At 41.1% G+C, this 26,333-nt stretch overlaps 1 protein-coding gene across 3 annotated transcripts in view; it reads left to right on the forward strand.

Moving 5' to 3' along the window:
* thada (THADA armadillo repeat containing) overlaps window positions 1-26,333 on the forward strand; it is a 111,569-nt gene that overhangs the window by 56,900 nt on the left and 28,336 nt on the right. For all 3 annotated transcript variants that reach the window (XM_088086194.1, XM_088086192.1, XM_088086193.1), the window contains exons 29-31: window positions 2,777-2,945; window positions 16,429-16,532; window positions 19,596-19,678. In XM_088086194.1, the coding sequence (XP_087942320.1) occupies window positions 2,777-2,945; window positions 16,429-16,532; window positions 19,596-19,678 (356 nt within the window). The remainder of the gene's footprint in view (window positions 1-2,776; window positions 2,946-16,428; window positions 16,533-19,595; window positions 19,679-26,333) is intronic.

Raw genomic sequence — 26,333 nt, forward strand, 5'->3', positions numbered from 1 at the left:
GCAGGTGGAAAAGCATTTGTTGACAGTTGACTTGTTGCTTCAAACAGTCCTCTCTTTGTTGAAGTCCATATTGATTTCAAGCCTCTTGTCTTTTCCCATCTCTGTCAGGCAAGCAGCAGATTTTTGATAAATTATTTCCAGTGTTCATAGAAAATTAAACACGTCAATAATTATTTGCAAGCAGTATTTGGCTTGTTTTTCATTCTCACACAGATTGTATACAGCCATCTGTTTGTGTCTTAACAAATTTCACACTCATACCATCATACCATGTCATACCAAAACCGAAACGCAAACTTCCTTTTCGTTTCCTTACATACTGTTGTAGTGATGGATTGGTGTTTCTCTGGAACCTTCTGGTGAATTTCCCACAGTGGATCTGAGCTGCTTGTTTGGCCTTCACAGTCGGCTTATAGACTAGCCAATATAGACCTTGTCCTCCTTTGACTTTTGTCCTGTGTGCGTGTATGTGACTGTGTACTTGGTTATGTCCCTATGTGACTGTATAGTAAAGGCATACATTTAAATTTGTTGCACTAAATTGAATTCAAGTATCTGGGCTGTGCGTATTCCTTGAGTACAGTATGTTCTTATGTACTGTACACAGCCTAAAGGCCAATCCACACAAGCAAGTTGGGCGTCAGTATGTGACTGCCTCTGTTGCATGCCTTTTGATGTGTTATTCACAGAGGCAGCCAGTTCAAATTCATAGTGAGTGGACTGAAATAAACAACCAGCTAATTTGAAAAAAAGTTTTTCTTCCAGATGCTTTTCCTGTACTTTCACTTAAACACTACATTGAACTTCTTAATGCTGGAGCACCCCAAGGCTGTGTTTTGGGTCCCCTGCTGTACTCACTCTACACTCATAACTTTGTGGCAACTTTCAACTCCAACACCATCATTATGTTTGCTGATGACAAAGCTGTTCTGGGCCTCATCACAGATAAGAATTGAAAGACCTACCAGAAGAAGTAGGGGACATGACAGTACATCTGTCTACTCGTGTAGGATTTATGCCCTCTTTAATAGCAATGGGTCCTCGTTGAAGAGGGTGGATAGCCTCAAATACATTGATGTCCACATCTCCAAGGGCCCGACCTGGGCATCACTGACTCAGTTGGGAGAAAGGAAAGGCAGAGATGGTTTAAGCTTAGATGCTTGAGGAAATTCTGGGTATCCGCTCAAGTACTCAGGACTTTTTCTGCACCACTGAAACCATCCTCCCAGGGAACATCACTGCCTGGTACAGAAACAGCACCTAATAGGACCACAAGGCCATGCAAAGACTGATTTGTTCATCTGGGCACACCATAGGCCCCACTCTACCCTGCAGCAGGGGCTGCAAGAGTAAGTTCAAGAGAATTATCAAGGATCAAAACACCTAGATAATTGCCTTTTCTCCCTGTTGCGGTCTGGAAGAAGAAATCAGACACACCAGGCCACTGTGAGGCTGAAGGCCATTTCATAGTTTTTACATATGCATGTCCACCTCATGGACTGTACGTCATGTCCAGAACGCTGCTGTCAAGCAAACTGCAGCCGCCAAACCACGGTCCAGTTAGCCAAGTTGACAGACATTCACTCCAGACCCAGCATCATCTTCTTAGTTTCAGTTTCATGCAATGTTGCCAATTTGAGGAAGGTAAATTACCCCCCCCGCACACACACACACACACACACACACACACACACTCGTTTACTGCTGGAGGCTGATGTGGACCCAAATATAGTATGAGCAGATCCATGTGCAGACATACTTTCTGCATTAATGCACACTGAGAGCTGCGGACATGCAAATGTTCAATGCGTAAAGAATGTCCAAGCCTTTAGGAAGGGCTAGCCATGGACAGACTGATGCATGTTGCAGTCCGGTGAAGACAGTGCAGCCACTGTCCTTGCAGCACATCAGGAGCTGTGCTGCTGAAAGTGCAGCTGGTACAGTAACAGATATAATGGAGATCAGGTTATTTGAGGATATGACCCTGAACTGTTTGCAAATATTAAGAAGTTTTGACTGAGAATGCCTCCTTCCTTCAGTAGCAGTAACTCTCGCTCTGACCCTATAGATCTCTTGTCTCCCTGTCCTCCTCTCATCTCATTCAGGTCTTGGTCACGTCCTTCCCTTGTGTCAGCTATGGCAGTGTTATGACATTGGATAAGGAAAGACTATCAGCTTGTAAACAAGGTTATTTTAAGCCTGCAGGCCACATACACCGTCATCAGTGGATACTGTAAATGACCCTATGAGAAGACGAAAGAGAGGAAGAGAGATGTCTGTGGGCAAAAGCAAGATGGAATAGGTTATTTTCTTGATAGTTATGATTTGAAAATGTTTTATTTCAAGTTCATCAGTCGCTTTCTGGCCCGTTCACGTTCTGATCCCTTGACTTTGTGATGGGAGAGGGAGACAAAAAAAGCGATGAAGATGGAGATGTTATATAACGTATGCTCAAAAATAGCGACCAACTGTCCAAATTAAAGTCATAGGTCAACATTCCTAACTTGAGAATTTGTCCATGACATAATGTGGCAGGAGTTTAAAATAATAATGGTAATACACAGTGATGAAATAATTTTCATAACAAAGTTGTGAAATAAATTGAACTCAACAGTTACAACAACAACCCATGACCTGTGATAATAAGGACCCTTCTAACTTCCTCCATTAACTCAAACATACAATGTTACGTAATGTAAGACTAAAAGATTATGATAACAATGCAGTTATCCATGATGTTAATAACGTTCCATGGCCGTGCGTGTGTGTTTTGCAGATGTGGTCGCTCAGCAGTCTATCGCACCAGAGAAATGGCGGCTCGGGCCCTCGTCCCCTTTGTGCTGGTCACCCAGGTCCCATCCACCGTCCACATGCTACTACAGGAGCTTCCCGCAGAGCCCGGACCTGAGATCCAACACAACCACATCCACGGGACTCTATTGCAGGTCTGCGCCCACACACACATCAGCACAAACCAGTACACTCATATATACATAACATATGCCATAATATTCAGCGGGAACTGTAATCATACATCCTTCCAATGACCACGTGTTTATTTGGTGATGGGAACCTCAGGTGGAATCAAATCCTGATTGTTGGTGCAGAACTCGAAACTGTGTCGGTCATAAGTAAATTGTAATTTCATGTGTGTTTAAATAATGTACACTCATATACAGTGTAAAGATTTTGCTGTTTTGCTTTATTGTAAATGGAATTTTGGGGTTGTTAGGATGTCCCCCTTGGATGGGAACAACAACATTTTTAACAATTTTCTCACATTTAGACTTATTTTTTAATGTACTGATTAATTGCAAAAATAACAGATTGAAATCATTTAAAATATAAAAAATAATATTATTTAGGAATGGTTTTAGTTAAACTCTGTTGTGGTCTAGGGTGGCACGGTGGTGTGCGGAGGCTGCTTGTTCTCCCTGCGCCTGCGTGGGTTCTTTCCGGGTTCTCCGGCTTCCTTTCAAATTCCAAAGACAGGCAGGTCAGGTTAATTGGTTACTCTGAATTACCCATAGGTGTGACTGTGAGCGTGAAAGATTATCTGTCTATGTGTGTCAGCTCTGCGATAGTCTGGCGACCTGTCTAGGGTGTACCACACCTCACGCCCAATGGCAGCTGGGATTGGCTTCAGACTATCACTCGGGGGGCCTTAATCATGCGCAACTTAAAGCCTTAATAAAATATAAACAGGTGAGTTATATGGAAATTCACCCCCATACAGTGTTCATGAATGCTGACATTTGCTATAGAGACCAAAACCGTTTATTGTACCAGGTTGTCAACATGTATATTTGTGCTGTAAAGTTGGGCATTAAAACATGGGGCTCAAGTTTGGAACGAGTCTCAAGTAGCCATTAGAGGAGCTACAGTTTTTGGCAATGCCTTACCTCTCTGGTTTTAAATGCTGTATTACAGTAAAGTGTTCAGTTTCCTGAACACGCCATACAGTTGTGGCCGTTCTACTGCCTTTACCCACTTAGTCATTATATCCACATTACTGATGATTATATATCAAAAAGCTCATTGTGTATATATTTTGTGAAAACACCAACAGTGAACCCTACAATATCTTCACAAGATTGATATGGAGGTATCAAAACTATTGTGATATTTCATTTTCTCTACATCGTCCAGCCCTATTCTCAACATTATAAACTCTTTGTATAAACTGTGTGTACAGTAAGGACTTTGCTTTACCAAAGCACAATATAATGAATCAAGTCAATGTATTCAGTATGTTTTTGTTTTCAGTATGATTTTTTAAATAATGCAGCCTACTGTTCTGTGAAATGCTGTGGTAATTAAGCTAACAGTGGCAATATCACCCTCCCCCTGCTAAAGAAAACAGTTATGAAATTGTGCTCATTTTAATAGCCATTCTAAAATGTGTAGATACCAGTGACATATTTTTTTATTATGTGGTGCATCTAGCTGCACTGCTGTACAATAATCAGTTTCCTTTATTAGATAATAAACCCATATCTTGAGAATCTAAACTTTTCAGAGCTAATAAAAGCGGCCTTGTGCTGTATTTATATTCACTCCATTCTTAAATGAGCTCATAATCCTTTAATTCAAGTTAAACCATGAAAGTCTTCACAACAGGAGATTAGAGGTTTTCACTCAACAGAGACAAAATATAAAATGCAATTAGCAAAGCAGTTATCATAACATGTGTATGTGCACACCCACACAGAGATTATAGATATGCAGCATCAAGCCTCAACACACACACACACACACACACACACACCCCCACCCACACACACACACACACACACACACACACACACACACACACACACACACACACACACACACACACATACATTCTCTGTTAGTCCCACACACCCAGTTTCCACACAGAGCCTGTCCAGACAAGGCAGTTATCGCAGGGTAAATACCAGTGTTTAGTTCTGTCATCACACTCTGACAAACACAACCAAACAGTCTGCCGGTAATATCAACACACGCAGAGGAAAAGGGGAGAGGGAGTTTCCCCAGCCTTTTATTAAACGCCACTGATGGGGTCAGTGTGGGAGCAGGGGAGTGCGGAGCGGTAAGAGCTGGGGCCGAGGGGGTCAACACAAAGAATGAAAACTGCACCGTTTTCTTCATCACTTATGGTTTGATAGTGGTCTGGACTGCAGGGAGGTCCGCTGTGGGATGAAGGCAAAGGATGAGGAGGAGGAGGAGGAGGAGGGCCTCTTAAAGGCTTAGAGGAGATTTCAGGAGGAGAGTGAATTTAGTTTGCTTTCCTCTCATGGCCGCCATGTGTGGAGCTTCCCCAGATGTCTCCTGATCTGTTTCTGCATTTGTCTCTTCAGTTCTATCTCCATCTATTTCCTCTTTGTCTGTGTCTCTGCTTCCTGTCTCTTCTTTCTTAAATGTCCTTCTAAGTATGTTCCTGTTGCTATGTCCTTCTGTTCCTACTCGTTATCCATTCACTGTCTGTTTTTCTTTCCCATACAAAAGGGTGAGATCATAGTTTGTGCTGCCTTGTGTAATTTAGTCTGATTATATAATGTTGTATCATGAGGTAATTTCTTAATCCTGTCATGTGTTCTTATGTCTCATCTTCACCGTGACTGTGTCGTGTCATGTGAGCACTGTATCATTAGCTATCTGTTTTCTTTTCACCATGTTATAGCAACTTGTTCATACCTGCAGCAGTACAAATAAAATTAGTACAGACAACGTGCGCATACTGTTCAGTATAACATAGTAGTAAGTCCTAACTAGAGCAAAGCCTAGGCTATACATTTAAAAACTGTACAAGATATAGCTTTCTTACTAAGGTGTGAATTATGGTCAAGACATAAATAGTAAAAACAATGGACGTAGCTACTATGATGCCATCCATTGGTCTGTGGACTCCAGTTTTGAAGTCTTGAGTTAGGTATTTCGTCACCATCTTGATTTTTTGGAGCCAGAAGTGATTGTATTTGCACAAAAAACATTAACACCTGCTAACATTTGGCTTTCTTATTTCATGGGAAAAACTAAAATTAGCATTCATTCCAGGGTCAAATAACTCTGCAGTAGTCATGGATATTTATTGGCTCTGGCTCCGCTTAGCTTCCATAGACACTGATGGAAATTGATGGCCGCCAGAAAATTAGGTTCATCTCCACCAAAGCAGTGCTCAAACATTAGAAATTAACACAGCAACACTTTCACTGGTCTCCCTGCATTCTTACTAACCTGTTTTCAGGCCAATCTGCGACATCAAACATGATATACCTTAACAAAATATACACACAGATGCACACAAAGGCCTACTCATAGGCTGCAGAGCTGTGTACACAGTTCCGGTCCACTGGCAGTGGGAAAGCAGTGTTTCGCCTGTTTTTAGCGAGTTTATCCACATTTAAAAAAAAACAGTTCCCTAATTTCGGTGGAAAAGGGGAATAAGGGGACTGACTGGCTTCTGCCAGCCTCAAGTGGTAATGCAGAGAACTGCAGTTTTTGGCACTTCTGAGTTTGCTACAATTTCAGTGCCAGAGGTTGCTACGTGCTTCAACAGTTATAAATGGTATAATGGTGTTACACTTCTACAAACATTTAAGACTTTTAGAATAATGGACATTTTATATTTCATTGTACCAGGCTCTTAGTGACACAGTGTGCCACACTTAAATTTAGATGCCTGTTTCTATAGCTTCTTTTTCAATTCATCAACTTAACCCATCCACAAGAATAAGTAAAGATGTCGAGTACGCCGCACTCACACAGACACAAATATGTCTGTATGGGATATAGCACAGCTGATGCCTGCAGCCCTTCCTTGGCCATTTAATTTCCTCTTTCCGTCCACCCAAAGCACACCAGCCATCATACCTCACACACTCCGAGTTTAGCTTCACTGGATGTATGAATACATCTCTTCTGCTGAGCAATATAAAAAACAGCACACTTCAACACATGATTACATTAATTTTATAACATTTTTCTACATAAATGTGACCTGTTACTTTGCTGCACAGTTGCACACTTTGTTGCACAACCAATGTGATAATGGTCATTTAGCAAAATATTGAAATATTTATTTGAATATTTTTCAAAATACTATAAAACTGCGAGGAGGAAAGTATTCCTGACAGAATAAGTTGAATCTTCCACGTTATTTCTATGTTACCGGGTGACTTTTAATATGGCGGCGTAATAAATGCAAAGATTGAAGGGGTTTTCCGAGTTAATGATAGCAGTCCTGACAGTGTTGTGTATATCTGTAGGGGCCATCTGTAATCAGGCTATAGATAGCAGGTGTGGAGGTAGGTGGGGGCATTGTGGAGATGATGGAGCAGATATTTAAGGAGTGTCTCCCTGTTAGAGAGTGGGGTATGACTGGCATAGCTGTAGAGCTGTATGCAGGCTTGCAGTGTGTGTGTGGAGGGGAGCATCACACCAGAGACACACTGATAGAGGAGATATGCAGTCCACGGTGTGTGTGCGTGAAATATTCTGCACTCACGTATAAGATGGGGAGCTAAGATCTTTAGACCTCTCAGGCAGAGAGAGGAGTGATTGTGAGTACGACTGTGTGTGTCTGTACATGTACACCACACACTGGCGATGTGTTTATGCTGAGGTGATGAGGACATTGTGTTTAGCCTGGGGAGATGCCTAATGTATGTTAATATGCTTCATTGTGTGTGCGTTAACAGGTAGCAGATGTTTTTGCTCGAGGGAGAAATGACTTCCTCTGTTATTGTCAAAGAACAACTGTTAGTGGGCCAAGTGTGGAGCTGGGAACCATCTCGGCTACCGTGGCAGACTGAACTACCCCGCTGACTTTTTCTCACACACAGTGAAGATAACCACACACGACAAAGTGTTTCCATCCAGCCCCACCTCCAGCCCTGGTCCACTAGTGCTGCACTTTTTCTACGTCATTAAGGAATAGGAATGTGACTTCTATGCTGAATTGAACAGTTTGACTCATACAGGGTTAGACCTGAGCTGCGTTTGAAGCTGTTGTAAGATTCAGGACCTCTAATGCAAAACAATTCTTTTTTTTTTCTTTTAAAAAAGCTATGCAGGATTGTTAGTTTCTGTTTGTAAACACACTTGCCAGCAAAAGGAAAAGGAAAAGCCGACCCTTGGTTCACTTTAGTTTGGCATCTCACCTCTCTATACGTTGTTTCAGTGCTGCATCCCTTAGATGCCTCCTGCTTACGCTCTGGTACCTAGTTGCTACCTTTTTATAAAGCCTCAACCTCCCCTGAGCTCTGTGGGGATACACACCCATAAACATCCCAAGCACAGAAAATAAAAAGAAAATGAGAAAATCAAGGCAGAGGGCAGAGTCTCTGCAAATGAATACACCGCCACATGCTAAAAGTGGGTCATAAGTGATGACTGAGAGACTTTACTTCTCTATTAGTCTTTACAGTGTTCTTAGGCAAGTCCTGCATAGTATATCTTTAAGCATATTCCCACATTCGTCAGCAGAAATACACATTGTTATGTATTAAAGGGGCTATATGGTACATTCTGTGTGTATGAGTTGACTACAAATGGCTTCAGCATGGAGATGGCTGAGCCAGCGACTAGCAGCTAACAGTGTTAACTCCATAAGTAGCACAAATAAACAGTGCTTACAGTGTTAACTGGAAGGTGGGTACTATGCTTCTGCAATGACACCATTCAGATATCAATGTACCAGGAATGAGTGCAGCCACTGTGTGAGTGCATCGCAAAGCGGCGATGATGAGCTAGGATACACATGTGCACTAACATGCATGTGCAGCCGGACCATTACTCATTTATATTACCGGTTTCCTGCTATATTAAGGCTCTAAATATCGCATACAGCACATTTTATGACCCCCTTGGAAATGAGATGATTCAGCTCAAAGGGTTTGTCCAAATTAACAAACTTGTGCAACAATGACAATAATAACAAAAAAAATCAACACTTTAGTTAGGTTTCAGGTTGCAACAGCAGTTTTGGGTCAGTTAAACTGGTGGTTCTCACCTAAGTTTGAGAGAGTGTAAGGGGTGCTCCAGAAAAATGGAGAACAGTTTATTTTCACTATTTAATTAACTATAGAAGTGAGCACACTGAGAATAAGAGCCATAAGTGTGGTTATTCTGATCATAGGTTTTATTTACTCCACTGTTATCTCCTCAACTGTAGAATTCTGGATTTAATCATATCTAACAACCAAAATCATTTCAGATTGAGGTCCCTGAAGTGAGATCTTATCATTTCAGGGGTCCGTGACACATAAAAAAACAGTTTGTAACTATGGTGTAAGACTCTTTCACACTAAAATGTGGTGGTTAACACTCACCGTTCTAACTTCAAGAAGGGCAGACCATTCCCCAGATAAATTTTTTCTGGCTTTAGTAAATGCACGGTCCAACCAGAAAGTGAAGTCCATGCGCACATCCTTATATAAAAGTAGCTAGAAGCTTGGTGATGTAATAAATGCTTGAGCGACTAGTTGGTGAACTACAACAGGAGAACTCATGGAACTCACTCATGCTACCATGGTAACGAGCTGGAGAAATTCTAGCGCTTATCTTAGCTAAGGGAGCTAGCTTGCCAACAGTCATAATGTGACAATAAATTAGCATACTGTACTTAAGAAACAAGTCCTCCATTGTGAGTCCGTTTTTATTCTGCAAAAAAGCACAATTATGTTAAAGTGATGGTACAAGACAGTTAACAGGCTCGACATGAAAGGGTCACATGGGTTGACTTTGTCCCCACGGACAAATTTGCTGATCAAAGAGACTAATTTAGAATGAAACGATTTCACCATGGAATGTCAGTTTTAAATGCTGATGTGAGCAGAACTTTACGGACAGACCCTGCAGTGTTTTGAGAGGGTGAAAGTCTTATGACAACATTTGGCAAGAGTACACTTAATGCTGGTTCTCCATTTAACTTAGTTTAATAATAACATATTTAAGTAACATAATAAGATAAGACACAACTGACTGATATCAGCTTTTGAATGAAAGGCCAAGATTAGGGTGATTTATTGGTTTTAACCTGAGGCAGTCCTGTACTCTGGACAGTCTGTGTAAGGCCCTTGTCTTTGATAAAACTTTTTAAAACACTCTGGAAGCACTTCAAACGCTCCAGCGTGCCCCAAACCTCTGTTGACACAACCAGAACTGAGCTTAACAAGCCCGTCGGACGGGCCAGCACTAACCCAACCCGACACCGAACTCTACTCTCGACACGCGCCAGCAACAGCCCTGGCCCACAACGCCTGGTACAGGCCAGACGTATTAAAGCTGCGGCCTGTGGTGGTTTGAGGAGGGCCTACTGGACGGATGTAATCCTTTGTGTATTTCCACAACAGAGGCTAAATGAGACGGAGACTGAGGAGAAGGAGGCTGGAGAATTAGGACTGTCGCAGCCTCCTTTCCTCTGGCAGCGCTGATGCTGCTGTTGTTTTCCCAAATGCATTCTTCCCTGCTCTCTTCCAATCATTTTATTTTGGTGTGTTGTTACGAAGGCTGCCTTTGGCCAGTGGTCTGCCTGGGCTTTCTGAGAAAACCCTCAGGGTTGAACCAGTGAAAGAATGTGTGGGCCTGAAAACCAAACCAGCTTTCTTTTAATGACATGAGATGTGTCCAATCTAGAGAGGACCTCAGGTGTTTGATAGATGCTGGTGTTTGACAATTAGCCCTGAAGTTTAACATTAATAGGTAAAGGGGCCATATAAAAAAGTCTGTCATTCACAATGTTCCTCAAACTACTTAAGTGTTGGAACACTATGTTTAAGATTCTTTTTCACTAAATAAACTGAGTTCCACATGGCATATTACTGGGCTGCCTCTCTGTTTCTATAATATGGATTTTAAAATGCCATTTCATATCCACAGTCCCACCAAATTCCAGTGACCTCCTGCAACTTACCCACACATACCTTAGGGAGTCAAGGACTCCACTTTAAGTCCGTGACTTTCATAAATGTACTTTATTCACAATATAATCTTAACTTAAGGTCTTCTCACTCGTTTTTTTTTTTTTCAGAGCTGTCAAACCCATTTCACAGTATTACTCATGATTTGCATGCAAGGTTTCACACTAAGGTCATAGAACTAAGCCAACTCTGTCTCAACTCTGTCAGAATCTAAAGAGGCGTGACGTGTGAGACATTTAACACTACCCAAAAAATGGTAATAACAATCATTTACTATTCCTGCTATATGGCAGTTGATCTTGTTCTGTGCTCGGAGGGTAGGGAGCTCCTGGACCTCATTATTTACCAAATATGCAGACATTTTCGGCCGCTGCTAACTATCAGCTACTAAATTGGTGGGTTGCATGCATAATGCGTTGTCAAAACATCTTTATCCATGGCCATCCATCCATTTGACTTTATCCATGCAAACATTTATTCACAAGAAGATAATTAGGAATATTTTGATATCAAGAACAGAAAAATTATGTATTAGAAAAAAGCATATATTGTTCAAATCTTGCACTGGATTTAAATTTCAAATGTCTGATTATTGAACTAGTTCTATAAAAAGAGAAAGTGAGAGTGACTGCAAAGAAAATAAATTAGCAAATTTTAATTTCTTGATATCCTCACATATAAATGCCATATTATAAGACATTTTATCCAGATATTTTTTTTTGGATTGTGGTAAGAAGTTAATCTTTTTGTCTGAATAGAAGGCTTTCATTCCCATGTGGTCCATGTAGTTGAGTCTGCATGGTCAACAACGTAAAGAGCACTGTGTAGACTGACCTATTTTTCTTGTGTGCGATGTAAGAATAAACAAGACTACAGCGGCTTTGTCGTTTTTTAGGAAACTTAAAGTGAACTAACCCCTGTTTTTAAGCGGTGTGGCTCATATTTGACTGCTTTAGGAGACATGAGCAGGAATGATGGCAGGGGGCTACTGAACATCCTCCCTCCACACACACTCATACATGTACTCAGCTCATGCTGCCAGTACACAAATACATACCATTGACGTCTCTGCAGTCAATGGAAATAAGAAACAGCTCCCTTGGGGCTTGTTTAAACATGCTGCTGCAACTTTTGACGAAGACGTAGTAACAGAGTTCTTGCATGCACGCACAGACATACACACACCACTAAATTACTTGGCTGTCACGCCCATGGGTATATGCATATATGAGGGAGTGTGACTTGGTGTCTAGAGTGCATATGTAAGCTTTGTTTGTGCAAGAATACTGCTATATAGAGCAAGAGAGAGTGTGTTTATGTCTTTTTATATTTAGCCCGTCTTTATTGGAATCTCTTTTTGCCTAATTGGGCGCGTCCACACTTTGCCTAACCTCTATCTGGTTTTATGTGAATGCCGATTTATATGTTGCTTTGTGCATGTGTTTTACTGGACTGAGCCATGAATTGGCGTGCAATTATTTGCACTTGCACTTGCTTGTGTGTGTGTGTGTGTGTGTGTGTGTGTGTGTGTGTGTGTGTGCGTGCTCGCTGCAGCATGTGGTCAGTCTGTGGTTGCGGCAGTGGGAGGGACGGCAGGGCAGGCTGATAACAGAGTCTGAAGGGACCTCACATCCACCACCACTATTTTTACCGGGCCCAAAAGAGGAGCAAGGCTTGTTGCAACACACACTCACACAGAGAAACACACACACACAAGCAGTTAAATGCCTCACTAGAAAACAAGGCGTACAAATAGGTTTTGATATTTTTTCATATTTAGCACTACCACACCAAAGTTTTTTTCTTCTTCTTCTACTTAGAGTTGCAGCCCAAAGCTCCAGAGGGGGGTTGATTTTTAGTCTCTGGTTATAAAGTAGTGTTGTCACGATACTGGAATTTCCAACTTAACCAATACCTGAAAAACATCGATATTCTATACCACTGGGATCCATTGAAATTGTGGGTGTTAGATTTAAAACTTTATTAAAAGATACGTTTAAGAAGGCTATAACATAACAATTACTTTTCTGCTTAGTTAGAGGCAGAGAACAGCAGAATGACTGTAGCAAACATAACAATAAAAGAATACGGGAGAAAGCAAGAGAGTGCAGCTGGTGTGTAAATACTCCGGAAAATGAGTATTGAAACCATTGGAAATATTCAGAATCAATTTCAGAGTCTATTTTTGACGACAACCCTGTAAAGTAAAAGGATATAGTAATTAAAGGTGCACTAAATATCTTTGTGTTAATGATGCATTAAATATATTAATGTTATGTGCAAGGTGTCACAGACACTCTGCCTAATTTATTCGAAACGGCACGAAAGGTCAGGGCTTTCAAATGTCTTTAACACTTACATCATTGTGTTTTTGCGTTTAATGTCACAAGTTATGTTATTGTGTCTAGTGTGTAGTATTTAGTGGCATCTAGCAGTGAGGTTGCTACGGTAACAAAAACACAACAATCATTATTTTCATGCACTGAAGTTAAAAATATTATGTACCATTTTTTGCTAATAGATGCCCCTAAATCGTATACGCTGGACCTTTAAATGTCTTTACTTTTACATTTTAATTCTATGTATGTATGTTTGTTAAAATATTTCATTCCATTTTCATTTTAAATGTATAATTTATGTAACTGAAACTCAAATTAGAGCTACCCTTCAATGTTTTTGACCACTAGTTACCTCCGCCAAGAAGGTTATATTTTGGCTTTGGTTTGTTTGAAAAATTACTTGCCTGATTTTCATGAAACTTTGAGAAAGGGTGTAACAAGCGCAAAGGAAGAACTCAGTGGATTTTTGAAAGGATTTGAACCACAGTGTTGATACACTAATTATTTCTTAGTTTTGTTAACATTACAAAAATGGGACTTTGAGATCTGTGCTCTGCGAGTGTTCTTCCACTATCTCCTTCGGGTAGTATTTTTATGTGTGGTTCCCTGGTCCGTTGTCCTGGAAACACATGAGGATGCAAATGTTGACACGACGATAGTTTCAATGGTGTCATTGTATTCCACTGATCTGAACTCCACAAAGCACATTTAAATGGCTTAGTCTATAGTAGTTGGGTTAGAAGGAGTAGTAACTCAAATGATACATTTCCTACAGGTGTGTGAGGCTGCTGTAGCTAACTGAAGGATGGTGCTTTATAGTGATATTAAGACCAGGCAAAACAAGGGGGAAAAATCATTATTTGGAGACAGTCAAAGACAAAAATCCTGAAATTTAATGAACCCACAGCAGGTCCATGTGCTGCTGTCTTATCGTCTCCCATTCATTTGAGCTTGATCCAATCCCAGCATCTCCTCCCACATGGGGTGTAGTTCTGCTCTGTCTCTGGGAGGAGGAACAGGGAGGCAGCATTTTCTATAAATATTCCGGTTTTCTCCATGCCGGGCTGGATTGAGCCGGTTGAGCCTCCCATTCAGGGACTTCCCAGCCCGGTGGATGAGGTGTGGAGTGGAGGGAGAAGGAATGAAGGCATGGTGCTCTGTCACTGACTGAAACCAGCTCTGGCACCGGTGCTTTTAATCTGCTGCCCTGAGCCTCTGAATGAGTCGACCAATTTCATGACAGGATGTAATAGCACTGAACACAAAGCAATGACACAAAGCATACCAGTGACCACAGAGAAAATTCCGATTTTTTCTTTAACAGTCTTTAAGCAAAAAACCAACTTCGACAATTCTGAAGCCAGAAACTTCTGTATCACCTCAAACATGACTGCTGCTAAGTTAAATGCCACGTCAGATGACTTGTAGACCATCAAGTCAACCTTCATATTAGTACACCATCCAAGGCCACATTTGATAAACTTATGACATAATGTGTGCTCAAGAAGTTCAAGAGGACAGAACGTTTAAGGCTTGGCAGACTTGTCACCAGTCCAACAAAACAGAACATAGGTAATTAAGATTACTCTAGTTTGGTAACAGTGTATTAAACACAGTGATGGGACACTGCTAGAATCATTTGATACTCCCTTGTCAAACACAAGATGTATCAAAAGATCATTTGCCAACTGGTGAAACGTGTAAAACTGGGAATCTGCCAGTCACATGAGATTTAGCGAAGTCAACACAACGGTCTGCAAATATTTGCGGAGATGAGTTCAAGTGTGACTGATCCGTTCAAACCAGTTTTGGATCGTGGAATCACTTGGAAAGGTTCAATATTTGGTTTGGGAATCGGCTCCAGCACTGGCTCCCCGTAGGTGGAAAAGCCCTCAGAGAGTGACAGCGAGAGGGACCCAGGGGTGTGGAAGCTGTTTGTATGAGCCAGTGGGTGTTGCCTGGGCGTGGAGACGGCAGGAGGAGAGAAGGGGCAGGCCAGGACTCAGTGGCCAGGCTTGGTGCTACGTGGTCGGCCTGGTTTTTCCCCACGTTTCCTTCCCTGCACTGCGTAATGAATGGCTTCCTACTGGTCTGTGGCCGTGGCCCCGGCTTAAAGAGTATACTTACCAAGGCCCAGAATACACAGCCCAGCCAGCCAGCCAGCCAGCCAGCCTGTGTCCTGGCCTCTGAACACTCCCAACCACCAGTCCACCTGCTACACACTGGCTCAGTCACACACTGTCACAGCAGCCACAATGAAAAGAGGGATTTCATCTTCAATGGGAAACAAACTCTTTTTTAGAATTCTTAAACATTTTCTGTCTCCATTACATAATGTACAGTTGCTACTGGCATAACCCCTTATATCCACCACATGGGCCCGAAGTCAAGTGACAAGGAAGGATGGTTGTCTTAAGGGGGATAACATAATTGTTGTCTGGTTTAAGGGTACTTCCCAGTGCCCAGCAGTCAGTGAGTGTGTAGTCAAGACTGGGTCAAGACTTTCTCACACGGATATCTGAGATTGACCCTGCTAAGTGCCACTTACAGCCTATCTCAAAAAAAATTCAAATCACTTAAAGGGACAGTTCATCCTAAAGTTGAAACTACATAGTTTTCCTCTTACCTGTCACTCTGTTTATCAGTCTGGATTGTTTTGGTGTGAGTTGCAGGGTGTTGGAGAGATGTCGGCCTTCTCTCAATGTAATGGAACTAGATGGCACTTGGCTTGTGGTGCTCAAAGCAGCATAAAAATACATTTCAAAAACTTAACAGCAATGCCTGTATGACTGTGCAGGAGGAAGAGTGCATCTACTTATGAGCAAGACGCTCGTTTCAACGTGAGATGTAAACATTAATGGCATCCTCTTCGGCTGAGCTGTAACGTTAGCTAGCTCAGTGGTGAAGGTGAGGAAAATAGTTCCTACAAGAAACTGCTCACAACACGGTCTGTGGTTTATCTTGAGTATGGTCATGATTTCTGGAAAGAGACATTGCTGTTGAGTTTTTCAAAGTTATTTTTTTGGTGCTTTGGCTACCACAAGCCGAGTGCCATCTAGTTCCATTATGCCACCCAGTACACAAGCATTTCAGTCAGTGTTGCTAACCCTGGCTCATATAAATATGTATAGATTATAGATCTCACATGTATATCAGTTAATGAGGGTGTATTTGTGTGTATGCAGGTCCTGTTTCTGCTGCGCTCGTACCAGACTGACTCACACAGACCCCTGCCAGCAGGAAATGGCATCACCGAAGGCCTCCGTCAGCGCATGTGGCTCGCTTCACGGTAATCCTAGACTCACACACACACACACACACACACACACACACACACACACACAGATGCATGCACACACAGATAGGCATCCCTCCCGCCCTTCCAACTCGCTCACCAGAAGAATAGCTCCTTGTCTCAGCGTTCATCCCCTCCCTGGCCGTGTCCGCTTCATGTCCTGCCCAGGCTTCCATTTCAAAGCAACCGCCTGCTGTCCCATCCGCAGACCCCCCCGCCCATACCTCTGGCCCTCTTGCTGAAGATCGAGGCCTCAAGATGGGGCACAGATTACCCAGCCGGCCCCATCCTGTCCAGCTGAGGTCAGGCCTGGGACTGAACTCTCCCCTATGCCACGGCCCACAGCAGATAACACAGGGTCGCTGGGTTAGCAATACTAGCCCTGCTAGCTGCGCTTGGTTACACTGATGAGCCTTTATTAAGATGACGAGGTGAATTCTTGCTCACCGGAGTGCGCCCGGCGTCTGTCCGTTTGATCACGTAGCCAGCACCACAGAGCCCGGCGCCCAGATCTAAGGACAGCGCAGGTCAGAGGATCTCTGTTTTTGGAAAAAGAAAACCTCGTCTCTCTTCCAGAACACCACTAATTTGAAACGGCCACCTTCCAAAAAGGACGGAATGCATTGTTCGTCTACTCTGAGTCAGTGTTGGGTTTTGGCCTCACACCGTTTCTGCGTTGTGTCATTTTGGACTTTTTCTGGCTCCGAGAGGGTGTCAGTGCTGGAGCGATGACTGCAGACACTCGTGGAGCTCGCTACAGTTGACTTTGGCTTTGTGGTGGCACTTTAGGCCAAGTACCAACCTCTGAGAACAACTCTGGTGTTTGGATTGTAATCTAATGATTTAACTTTCAGCCTGTTTTATAATGTTACCTCACATTCATACACACAAGAACACACCCAGCCCACTTTACAGACTCATCCCTGCCCCAAAGATGTTTTCACTGAAGCCACACACGCTCTCCTCAAGCCCTCTTCCCATGCCCCGTCACGTGTATTATGTGCGTTTGTGTGTGAAGTGTGCAGAGGGTTTGTGTGGGAGTGTGTGTCTTATTAATATCCGAGTGATGAAAATGTGACGTCAAGCTCACACACTGTCTCCCTTGTTTTCACACACACACACTTGCGGGCTTTCACGGCGCTGTGGTCATTCCCTCAATTGAACGCACACTGAACTGAACACACACTCCGCTCTGCCCACACACACGCTGCTCCACTTAAACTCAAGCCATTGGCAGATACAACGCATTTATGTAAACATTCGTAAATAATATAATGATAGTTAATCCTACATCGTGACTATAGAGAAACCAAAGAGCTGTGAGCTTCATAGTGAATCAGTTATTGTATGTTTACGGTTATGGGGAAATAATTGGTTCCTCTTTTCAGGCCCTAGCTTGTTTATGTGCGTGTCAACTGTAAGTGAATTAGTCAAATCTGTGCTCGTACTGCTGCAGGCATCTCATGTGATGGTCCCACATACTTGGCTTTGAGGACCCACCACAAATGAAAACACACATCACTGTCCTAATCAGCGTCTTGTCCTGGAAGCTGTTGACCCAGTAATAACAGTAACTTTTTGTTTGGGTAATCTCTATTTAGATGACTTTCATCTATTGTGCAGTAATGGCCACATGTACAAACTAACAGGAGTCATACTGAAAACATTATTTGATAAGATGATTAACAAACATTTTTATGTCATATTTTTTTAAAAACATGTATATATCTCATCTTCAACTAATTAGAATGTACCAGTGAGAAAAAAAATCTCTTTTCAAGAGTATCCTGCTCAAGATAGTCCAACTTAATATGAATGAAGGACAATTAAAACAAGACAAATGACTCAAAATGAGAATGGAACAGAATGGGATTCATAAATAATGAAAGAAGCTGAGAACTGGCAACTGTGTGTGTGCGTGTGTGTGTGTGTGTGTGTGTGTGTGTGTGTGTGTGTGTGTGTGTGTGTGTGTGTGTGTGTGTGTACGTGCACGTGAGAATACAGTACTGGCTGGGTGTAAAAACACCCTGTATTCCGAGCTCAATGGTGAGACTCACTAAATTGCACATAAAAAAAGGAATCTCATTACACTGGAAGTACAAATATTAGACTCAACTCACAATATATTGTTTTTATTATTTAACTCCTATTTAGAAGGTCAAGAATAAATTGCACGCTCATAATACTCGTTACTTATTTTATGTATTTGTTATTCTCTTTTTTCTTCCCTGTTTCTTTCAAACTTTTTTTAAATATAAAACTAAGTTTTATGCACTAATATTTCTATTATTTGTATATTATATAAAAAACTATGTATAGCACCTTGAGCTGCCTCTGTATGAAGCATGTTATATATACAAACTTAACTTGCCTTATTTCACCCTTCAGATAAACAGGAAGCTTTAAAACCCCAACAGGAGGTCTGATCAGGATGAGGATATGATATCAGCCCTTGAAATCACACAGTATCACAAAGATCCAATAGATTCATTGAATTACAAATGTCCAATGACCTTATTCAGCAGTTTGTGGTAAGACATGAGCCTGTTTCTGAAAAAAAACAAACCAAAACTTCATCTAGGATCTCTATGAAAAATCGATGATCGATGTCTGGAGGCTGCAGTGTTCTCTCGTTAACTTGATAAACAGTTTAGGAACATTTAAGGAGCATCCGTAATAAAAAAGAGCTTTCATTATAAAAAGTTCTTTCTTCAAAGTTCTGTACTAGATCAAAAGCAAAACCCATAATGGCGGCAAGCGGCAATTCTGGCAGCCTGTGATGTAGGCTGTAACCTTATCTGCCATCCCTGTGTTAGGAAGTTTTTTTGTTTTTCCGGATGCCAAAAGTCAATACAGTAAAACCAGTCAATACATAGCAAACAGTGTATATGGGCTGGAAACTTTAACGCAGTATTACTAAACTAAACTACAATGTTGTCATTTTTGTAGGTTTTTTTTCTCATGTCCAGGGTACATTTGTTGAATGAAAGAAAATGATTGAAGAGAGTAAAATTAAAGAATTACAGAAAACATTTGCTTTTTTCCCCTTTTTTTCAGACAAAATAGCTGTGTGGTGACCAGAGGAGCCTTTCTGGATGTGTTAGTGTGTCTGTGTGGGCCAAAGATCAGTCTTCTGCATGGTGAGTAGTAGGCTTGTAGCAATATTAGAATTTCTAATTTGATATTGATACCCAGAAAAATACTTGATACTTGTTACCATTTTGCTGGGAAAAAAAGACAAAAAAATAAAAAAAATTATATGTTTAATGAAGATTTAAAAAAATACAAATGATAACATCGATGACAGCTGTAAGACCTCAATGACAATATTTTACTCCTGCCTGCTTCTCCAAACTGGGAGCATGCCAACTGTCATATACTGTATGTAATACACTGATGATAAATACCTCATACAGCCTCACTTAAAAAGATCTGATCTATCCTCTTAATATGTATTTGATTTACTTTATCTTTAAAATTGGATGTCATGGTTAAGTCTCTCATTGAGTGGAAAATATGTGAATGTTGTTGAACAGGGTTTGAAAAGTGTTTGTCGCCTCTCTTGTTTTAGGCTTGATTGTGATGTATGGTCTTTTGCTGATGTCAGCCAGTTGCTGGAGAGGTTATCATGTCAGTAAACAGCAACTGTGTTCCCTCCATTTGCTGTGAATCGCACTCTGAATACTTCCAAGTCTGAACAGACAACCCCGCAACGTTTGCTGGCGAGGCTGTCCGCTGCTCTCCATTTAGACTGATTGTTGACAGAAGTCAGTTTCATCCCCCGGTGTGTGTCTCTGCGTGTGTGTCTGCGTACGTGGTGCGGTTGTGTGCACATGTGCGCAGACCGGCGGGGGTCTCGGCAGTGGAGGAATGTGAAACCAAAGGCGAGCGATCTCTGACAGATGGTGGGATTGTGCCTATGACCCAGTTTGTGTCGGAGCGCTGTACTCAGAGGAGAGAAAAAAAGAGAGAGGAGGGGGAGGCACTTATGTTTTCGGCCGGCCATGTGCTGAACACATGTTGGTCTTGACAGTGGAAATACCGAGGATTTCTCAAAACAAGCCTGCAGATTGAAGACCCGGCCTGGCCTGACTTGGCTCTGCTCCTTACATAACTAAATAAGCACCCTCTCGCTCACACACCTCTAATGCCTCTCTATTATTATCATTAGCTTGTCTTTGGCTTCGTTTCTCACCCTCTCTCTGGTGGTGTTTCAGTCCTGCATCGGTCTGTCTTTCCATTTTTCCTTCCTTCTCCTCCTTTCCAATCCCTCACCCTTTTCCTCTTGTGTAATTGCACTTTTCAAACAAATCAGAAGTTAAAAAGCCACAGGTTGGGCAAGTTCATATGAAAGCAGCAGGCTCTTAAGAGCGCCTGGCACCAGAGGTAAAGGAGGTGAACAATCAGCTTTTTCAATATTTCTTCTCTTTTTTTCCTCTTTAACTGGCACGCTGCATTAAGTAGGAACTTTGCATTTACCAGCCAATTCCTCTCAGCTCTGAACACCGGTCTTTGTTTGTGTGTGTGTGTGTGTGTGTGTGTGTGTGTGTGTGTGTGTGTGTGTGTGTGTGTGTGTGTGTGTGTGTGTGTGTGTGTGTGTGTGTGTGTGTGTGTGTGTGTGTGTGTGTGTGTGTGTGTGTGCGCGCACGCGCGTGTGCGTGTGCGTGCGCACGCTCATTTTTCTGCCCCAGCCCTTTGATCCATGCGGACTCATAAAAAAAGCTCCCACCGTCCATTGCTTCATCTCTACCTCCACCAGTCTTCTGTTTCTCTGCTTTTCAGCCGTGCCAATAAAAAGAGCTGAAAGAGGTTTGGTGTGAGGGAGGTCGAGGAAAGTAGGAAAAAGAAAAAAACTCACCTAAATGTTTAAAGTATTAGTGAATGTGGTGGAATCTCATGTGTCTCTATTAGTGTGGGAGCAGATGCTGATGGTAAAATATGATGTTGCATGAGTCACTGTTCCTCTTCTCTCTATCTGGAAGAAATATCTGCTAGTACCCTGGAAAATCTTTATCGTAACAAGTGTGTCTGAGTGTGTCTATAACACTTTATATCAGAATTTTCATTTTGTAAGTTTTGGTATATTTGATGTTTAACTCGTGACATCATGACTACAAGTTTAAAAATTAGGCTAGCAGCTCGAAGCTTTAATAACACGCCCGGATCTTGCAGTGTCAGTCTGGCCCGCAGGATGTAGACTTTGGGTGTAAGCCGGTCATCGGCTGCCTATCTTGTTTTCAAAGTCCCCGTCACTACATGAAACTAGTCTCACATAACCAGACCTATCTACACACTTTGTTTTAGCGCTGTGTGTGAGACAACAACAGCCTCCGAGCTAGCAATCTACGCAGTTCCTACGGTTACGGAAAACCTCGACATGGTAAGGAATTCCACAAGCTTGTTTTCCAGAGGTTGAGAAGTCATGGAATTAGTAAAATCCCTTTTTCCTTTAATTTTCTTGTGTGCAGTGAAATTAATTCTTACACCAATCTTCCACGGATAAACTTCCACATAATCTAACAAATGTATTTTCTGCAGCTGTTGACGTAAAATTGCTGTAATATGCACTGACGCTTGATGTTTTGTTCACCATTATGTACATTTCTACATTTCCTCCACATGTTCTGTCTCTCCCATGTTTGTCAGCTAGCTTGAGTTATGTTTGATTGGAGTTTGGGTCTGATATGTTTGAATAACCCTGGACAGCTGGAACAAGAAAAATAACATTCTGACTGTGATTTAACATGTTTCCATACTAATGCCACCACTACTTTAAGATTGTAGGATACTGCATTTTTTAGATTTAACATTTGATTCTGGAGGCTAAGGGCTTTTAATTCTCATTCAGAGTGCAAATTAGACCCCACCCCCCTTTTTTTTTAAACTGCTCTGAAAGTAGACAGCAGTAGTTTGAAGGTTTAGAGTATTCGCTTTTTCAAACAAATTAACCATCGGACCAACTGAACTGTCAGCTTAACTCTATCAGTGTACCGCTCTTTGTCCAAAATGCAGCTTTAATAATGAAGTTAACACTTGGAATAAAGTGTACACTACAGTGTGCTCATGTTACACCTTGTGAATAATGATGGGTCCTTGAAAAGTCATTGAAATCTCATACTTGAAAATGCATAGGAACACTGAATGTGCATGATAAAACTGCTTTTAATATTATATGTGCTGTTTTCATTTGAGGGGATTTAGCATTTTTTTCTCCTTCGTGCAATGAATTATGATAGATTCAGCCAGACCTTTCTGTTGTGCTGGAACAGTGCAAGAGTTCTTGCCATGATGTGACTGGTGCGTTGCTAAATCCCTATGGAGCAGTGTTTTTACTGGTGGGTCCCATCTTGTTTCCAGTCATTCATGGATGTGAGAAAGGCTGCACACTATACATTTGTGATGGTTTTACTTACACTTTTCCACTAATTGGCAGTTGGCAAGCTAGCAAAAGTGGATAAAAACAAACTAGCATTTCAAATATTCAAAAAATCAAATGTATTTTGACATTTTAAAAGAAATGCATCCAGTACATTTGTTATTAGGCCTCTAGGATACACCCAGTGTGTTTTTGGGCAAAACACTGACTGTAAATATAAATTTGTTTCTTTACAAGAAGACTCAGAGCACCCATGAAGTAATATTGGGCTTAATGGCCGTTTTAACCTTTTAAAAAAATGTAAAAAAAAAAACAAACAAACAAACAAAAAAAAAACACACCCACAAAAAAGAAATGTGGAAAAACATCATTTCTTACAGTGTAGTTGCGTTGGTCAGTATGAATGTGAGAAATCATAACAACATCTCATAAAGCTTTCATCATACATGTATGGCTTTGGAGTGTCGTATTAAGACTTGAAAATATCCAAACCAATCCTTTAATCTGTCGTTGTACACAAAAAATCACGTTACCATAATTTTAGCGCATGTGATTAATGTTCATCTTTGGCAGCTTGGTAAGCCATGCAGTTCCATATTTGGATCCTCGCACACATTTTACTTTGTGCTTTTCTTTTTGGGAATTATGCACAAACCGCTGCCATGCAAAGTCATGAGAGAACTTCCTCCTCTTTTTTTATGAAATACTACAGGGTACTACAGTCCACACATTACGCCCTGTGGTTCTCAACATGGGGAGCACCCCCAGTAGGGTCGCAGAAAGGAATAAAGCTTTTCTGCCCACAATGGTTTTTAGTTTTTTCATAACAATTCTGAATAAATATACTAATGATAGTCATTATCTGAACAGTGATACTATTGAAATGAAACTAAGAACAACATCGCTCTTTGGTTGAACTGCTTACATGCGAGCTGTGATAGTCGGTCACAAGGATCAAGGAGTCTTTATTGATTCTTTACAGCCATGCAACGCATGAGTAGAACAAAATTAAATGCTCAGGTCTCGGTAATCTTTAAATAATGACATTATAATAAATAAAACACTGAATTAACAAGTAGGTCGATAGGTAGATAAAGTGAGCAGTGCAGTAGATCAACTGTAAAATCTTAAGAACTAAAATGTCAATAAACTATTGAATGTAATATACAATATAACTGAATGATCAAATCAAAATAAAAGTCCCTAAAAAGAAGCAGCAGCACGGTGCTAACGGAGCACTGCTCGACTTTAAAGGGCCTCCAGCCAAAAAGGGTTGTGAACTATAAGAGTCTGTAAATGAAATACAAGCCTTAAAAACATACCAGGTGAAAAATATTGAGTATTTCTATATGTTTTGTTTACCACTGATGGTGAAGACTGGACAGTATATAAATTTAGAAAAAGAAATGCAGATTTGTCCCATGTGTGATATAGAGCACGATTTTCATGTGGAATTGTGCAAATTATAGTTTAGTAACATGAAAACAGATATTGATTTAGTACACATGGGTGATGCACAAAGATTAAGGTGGTTATCTACATATAAAACCTTTAGATTACCTCGTAATCTGGAGAAAGCATTGAAGATGAGAAAACAAACTCTTTATTGTGATAAAGGGGTAGATTTGTAAAATTTTTAAAATGTATTTTTCATTGTACAATACTTTTCTATAAGAATATTGATAATATATTACTTTGTGACTTAATTTATTTCATATATCTTTATCTTTATTTTTATTGTTTATTATTTTTGTTTATCTTTTATTTTTTGTTGTAAAACCCGAAGATGACACATGCTTTGTATTGTGATGGTGTCTTGTAATCCCATATGGGATGGGCCAGACTGGCATGACACTAAAATAAAAACTAACTAACTTATAAAATGTACTATATATAGATATTAATATGACATTAACATTCTTGCACAATAGAGAGCAGAGCTTCAGTCTGGAGCTAGCTACTGAAACATTTTTGTTCATTCTATTTTCCCTCCTGTAGATGCACTGCCTTTGTCATAATTTATTTTTTTTTATACTGACAAGCCGCCATATTATTTGACAGTAATGTGGCCAGTGAAGTAGTAAAACTTCCTCATGAATTTCAGAATCTGCCAGCTACTGTGGCTGTTAGACGGAGTCGTCATTTCTTAGCTTGCTGTTATTTTGATCTCTTTAGGACAAAGGGCAGTCCACAAACACTAACGTATATATACGTGTGTATATTTATATGTAGGGACAAAGCTTTAGGGTAATTAGAGGGAGGGACCTCGGTGAACTGTAAAGCTCAGTCAGCATGAGAAGGAGGTCAGCTCTCTCACACTGTCAGACACACACTCATACACACACACACACACACACACACACAAAGTGTCTGGGGTTTGTTTTTCACAGTTTGGGTAATGAAGGTGGAAGCTGATGTGAAATCCAGCTGTGTGCTTGCGTGCGAGAGCGCGTGCAAGCGTCTCGCCAAAGTTCGAGCTTGACACAGCAAAGTGTCTGCCAGCTTTTAGTGGTCTACGGACGATACTAATGGAGAACCCTTGACGTTTACTGGCACAATCACAACACACACACACACACTGACACTCAAGTCCAAATGCAGCACAGTTTAGTTTTTGTGGTGTATCACTACAATCCAAAGTCTTGATTTACTCAATACAACACTCAAGCACTTCTTACATTACTTCCTGCACATGACTTACATATACCTCCATCATTTATGTTCAAGTTTACTACAGTCGGATTGGATTACAATGTTCTCCATCCAAACATGGTTCAGTCCCCATCTTACCCTAAACCACCAACTGTCGGACGGGTTTATTTAAACCAGATGTTGTAGTTACATTTAGTTTAGGTATTTGAGCTATCCTGTAAAACATCCCAACACACATAAATGCTCAAATCTCTAAAAATATGACTCACAGATAATATGACTTTCTACTGCATTACATTATTAGGAATATGTTTTCCTCTACATGTCTAATGTGTGTGTTTGTTGGGTTGTTTTCATACACTTCTACATCCTTAACTACAGCCCACTGACTGCAGTGGCACTGTATTTTCATTTTGGGCGTCTACTCAAGCTAATAACACCAGGTTAAGGCTTTCAAGTCTCAGGTTTCTTGGCTAAAACATGACAACTGTGAAAATCAGCACAACCACAAACTTTGTGGCCAACAAAGTCTGACTTCTTCCCTGTGAAGGTTGTTCAGGAAACCTGATGCATGTTTGCGTGTTTTCTCAAAAGCAGAGCTATGGATAGCAGTAACACCAGATTTCATGGATTTCTCTCATCCCATAGTTGTTGAAGTCATTTTAGTTTCCAACAGAAAAATTCATGCTGATGAGGACATTGGAGGAAATGTCAGGGGTCGGCTGTGTTTTTAGCAGCAAATAGACCAGTACACGTGCACTCCTCAC

This window comes from Plectropomus leopardus, chromosome 13 (genome assembly GCF_026936395.1).
Source record: "Plectropomus leopardus strain MGB_pleo_1.0 chromosome 13, ASM2693639v1, whole genome shotgun sequence".
Taxonomy (NCBI): Eukaryota; Metazoa; Chordata; class Actinopteri; order Perciformes; family Serranidae; genus Plectropomus; species Plectropomus leopardus.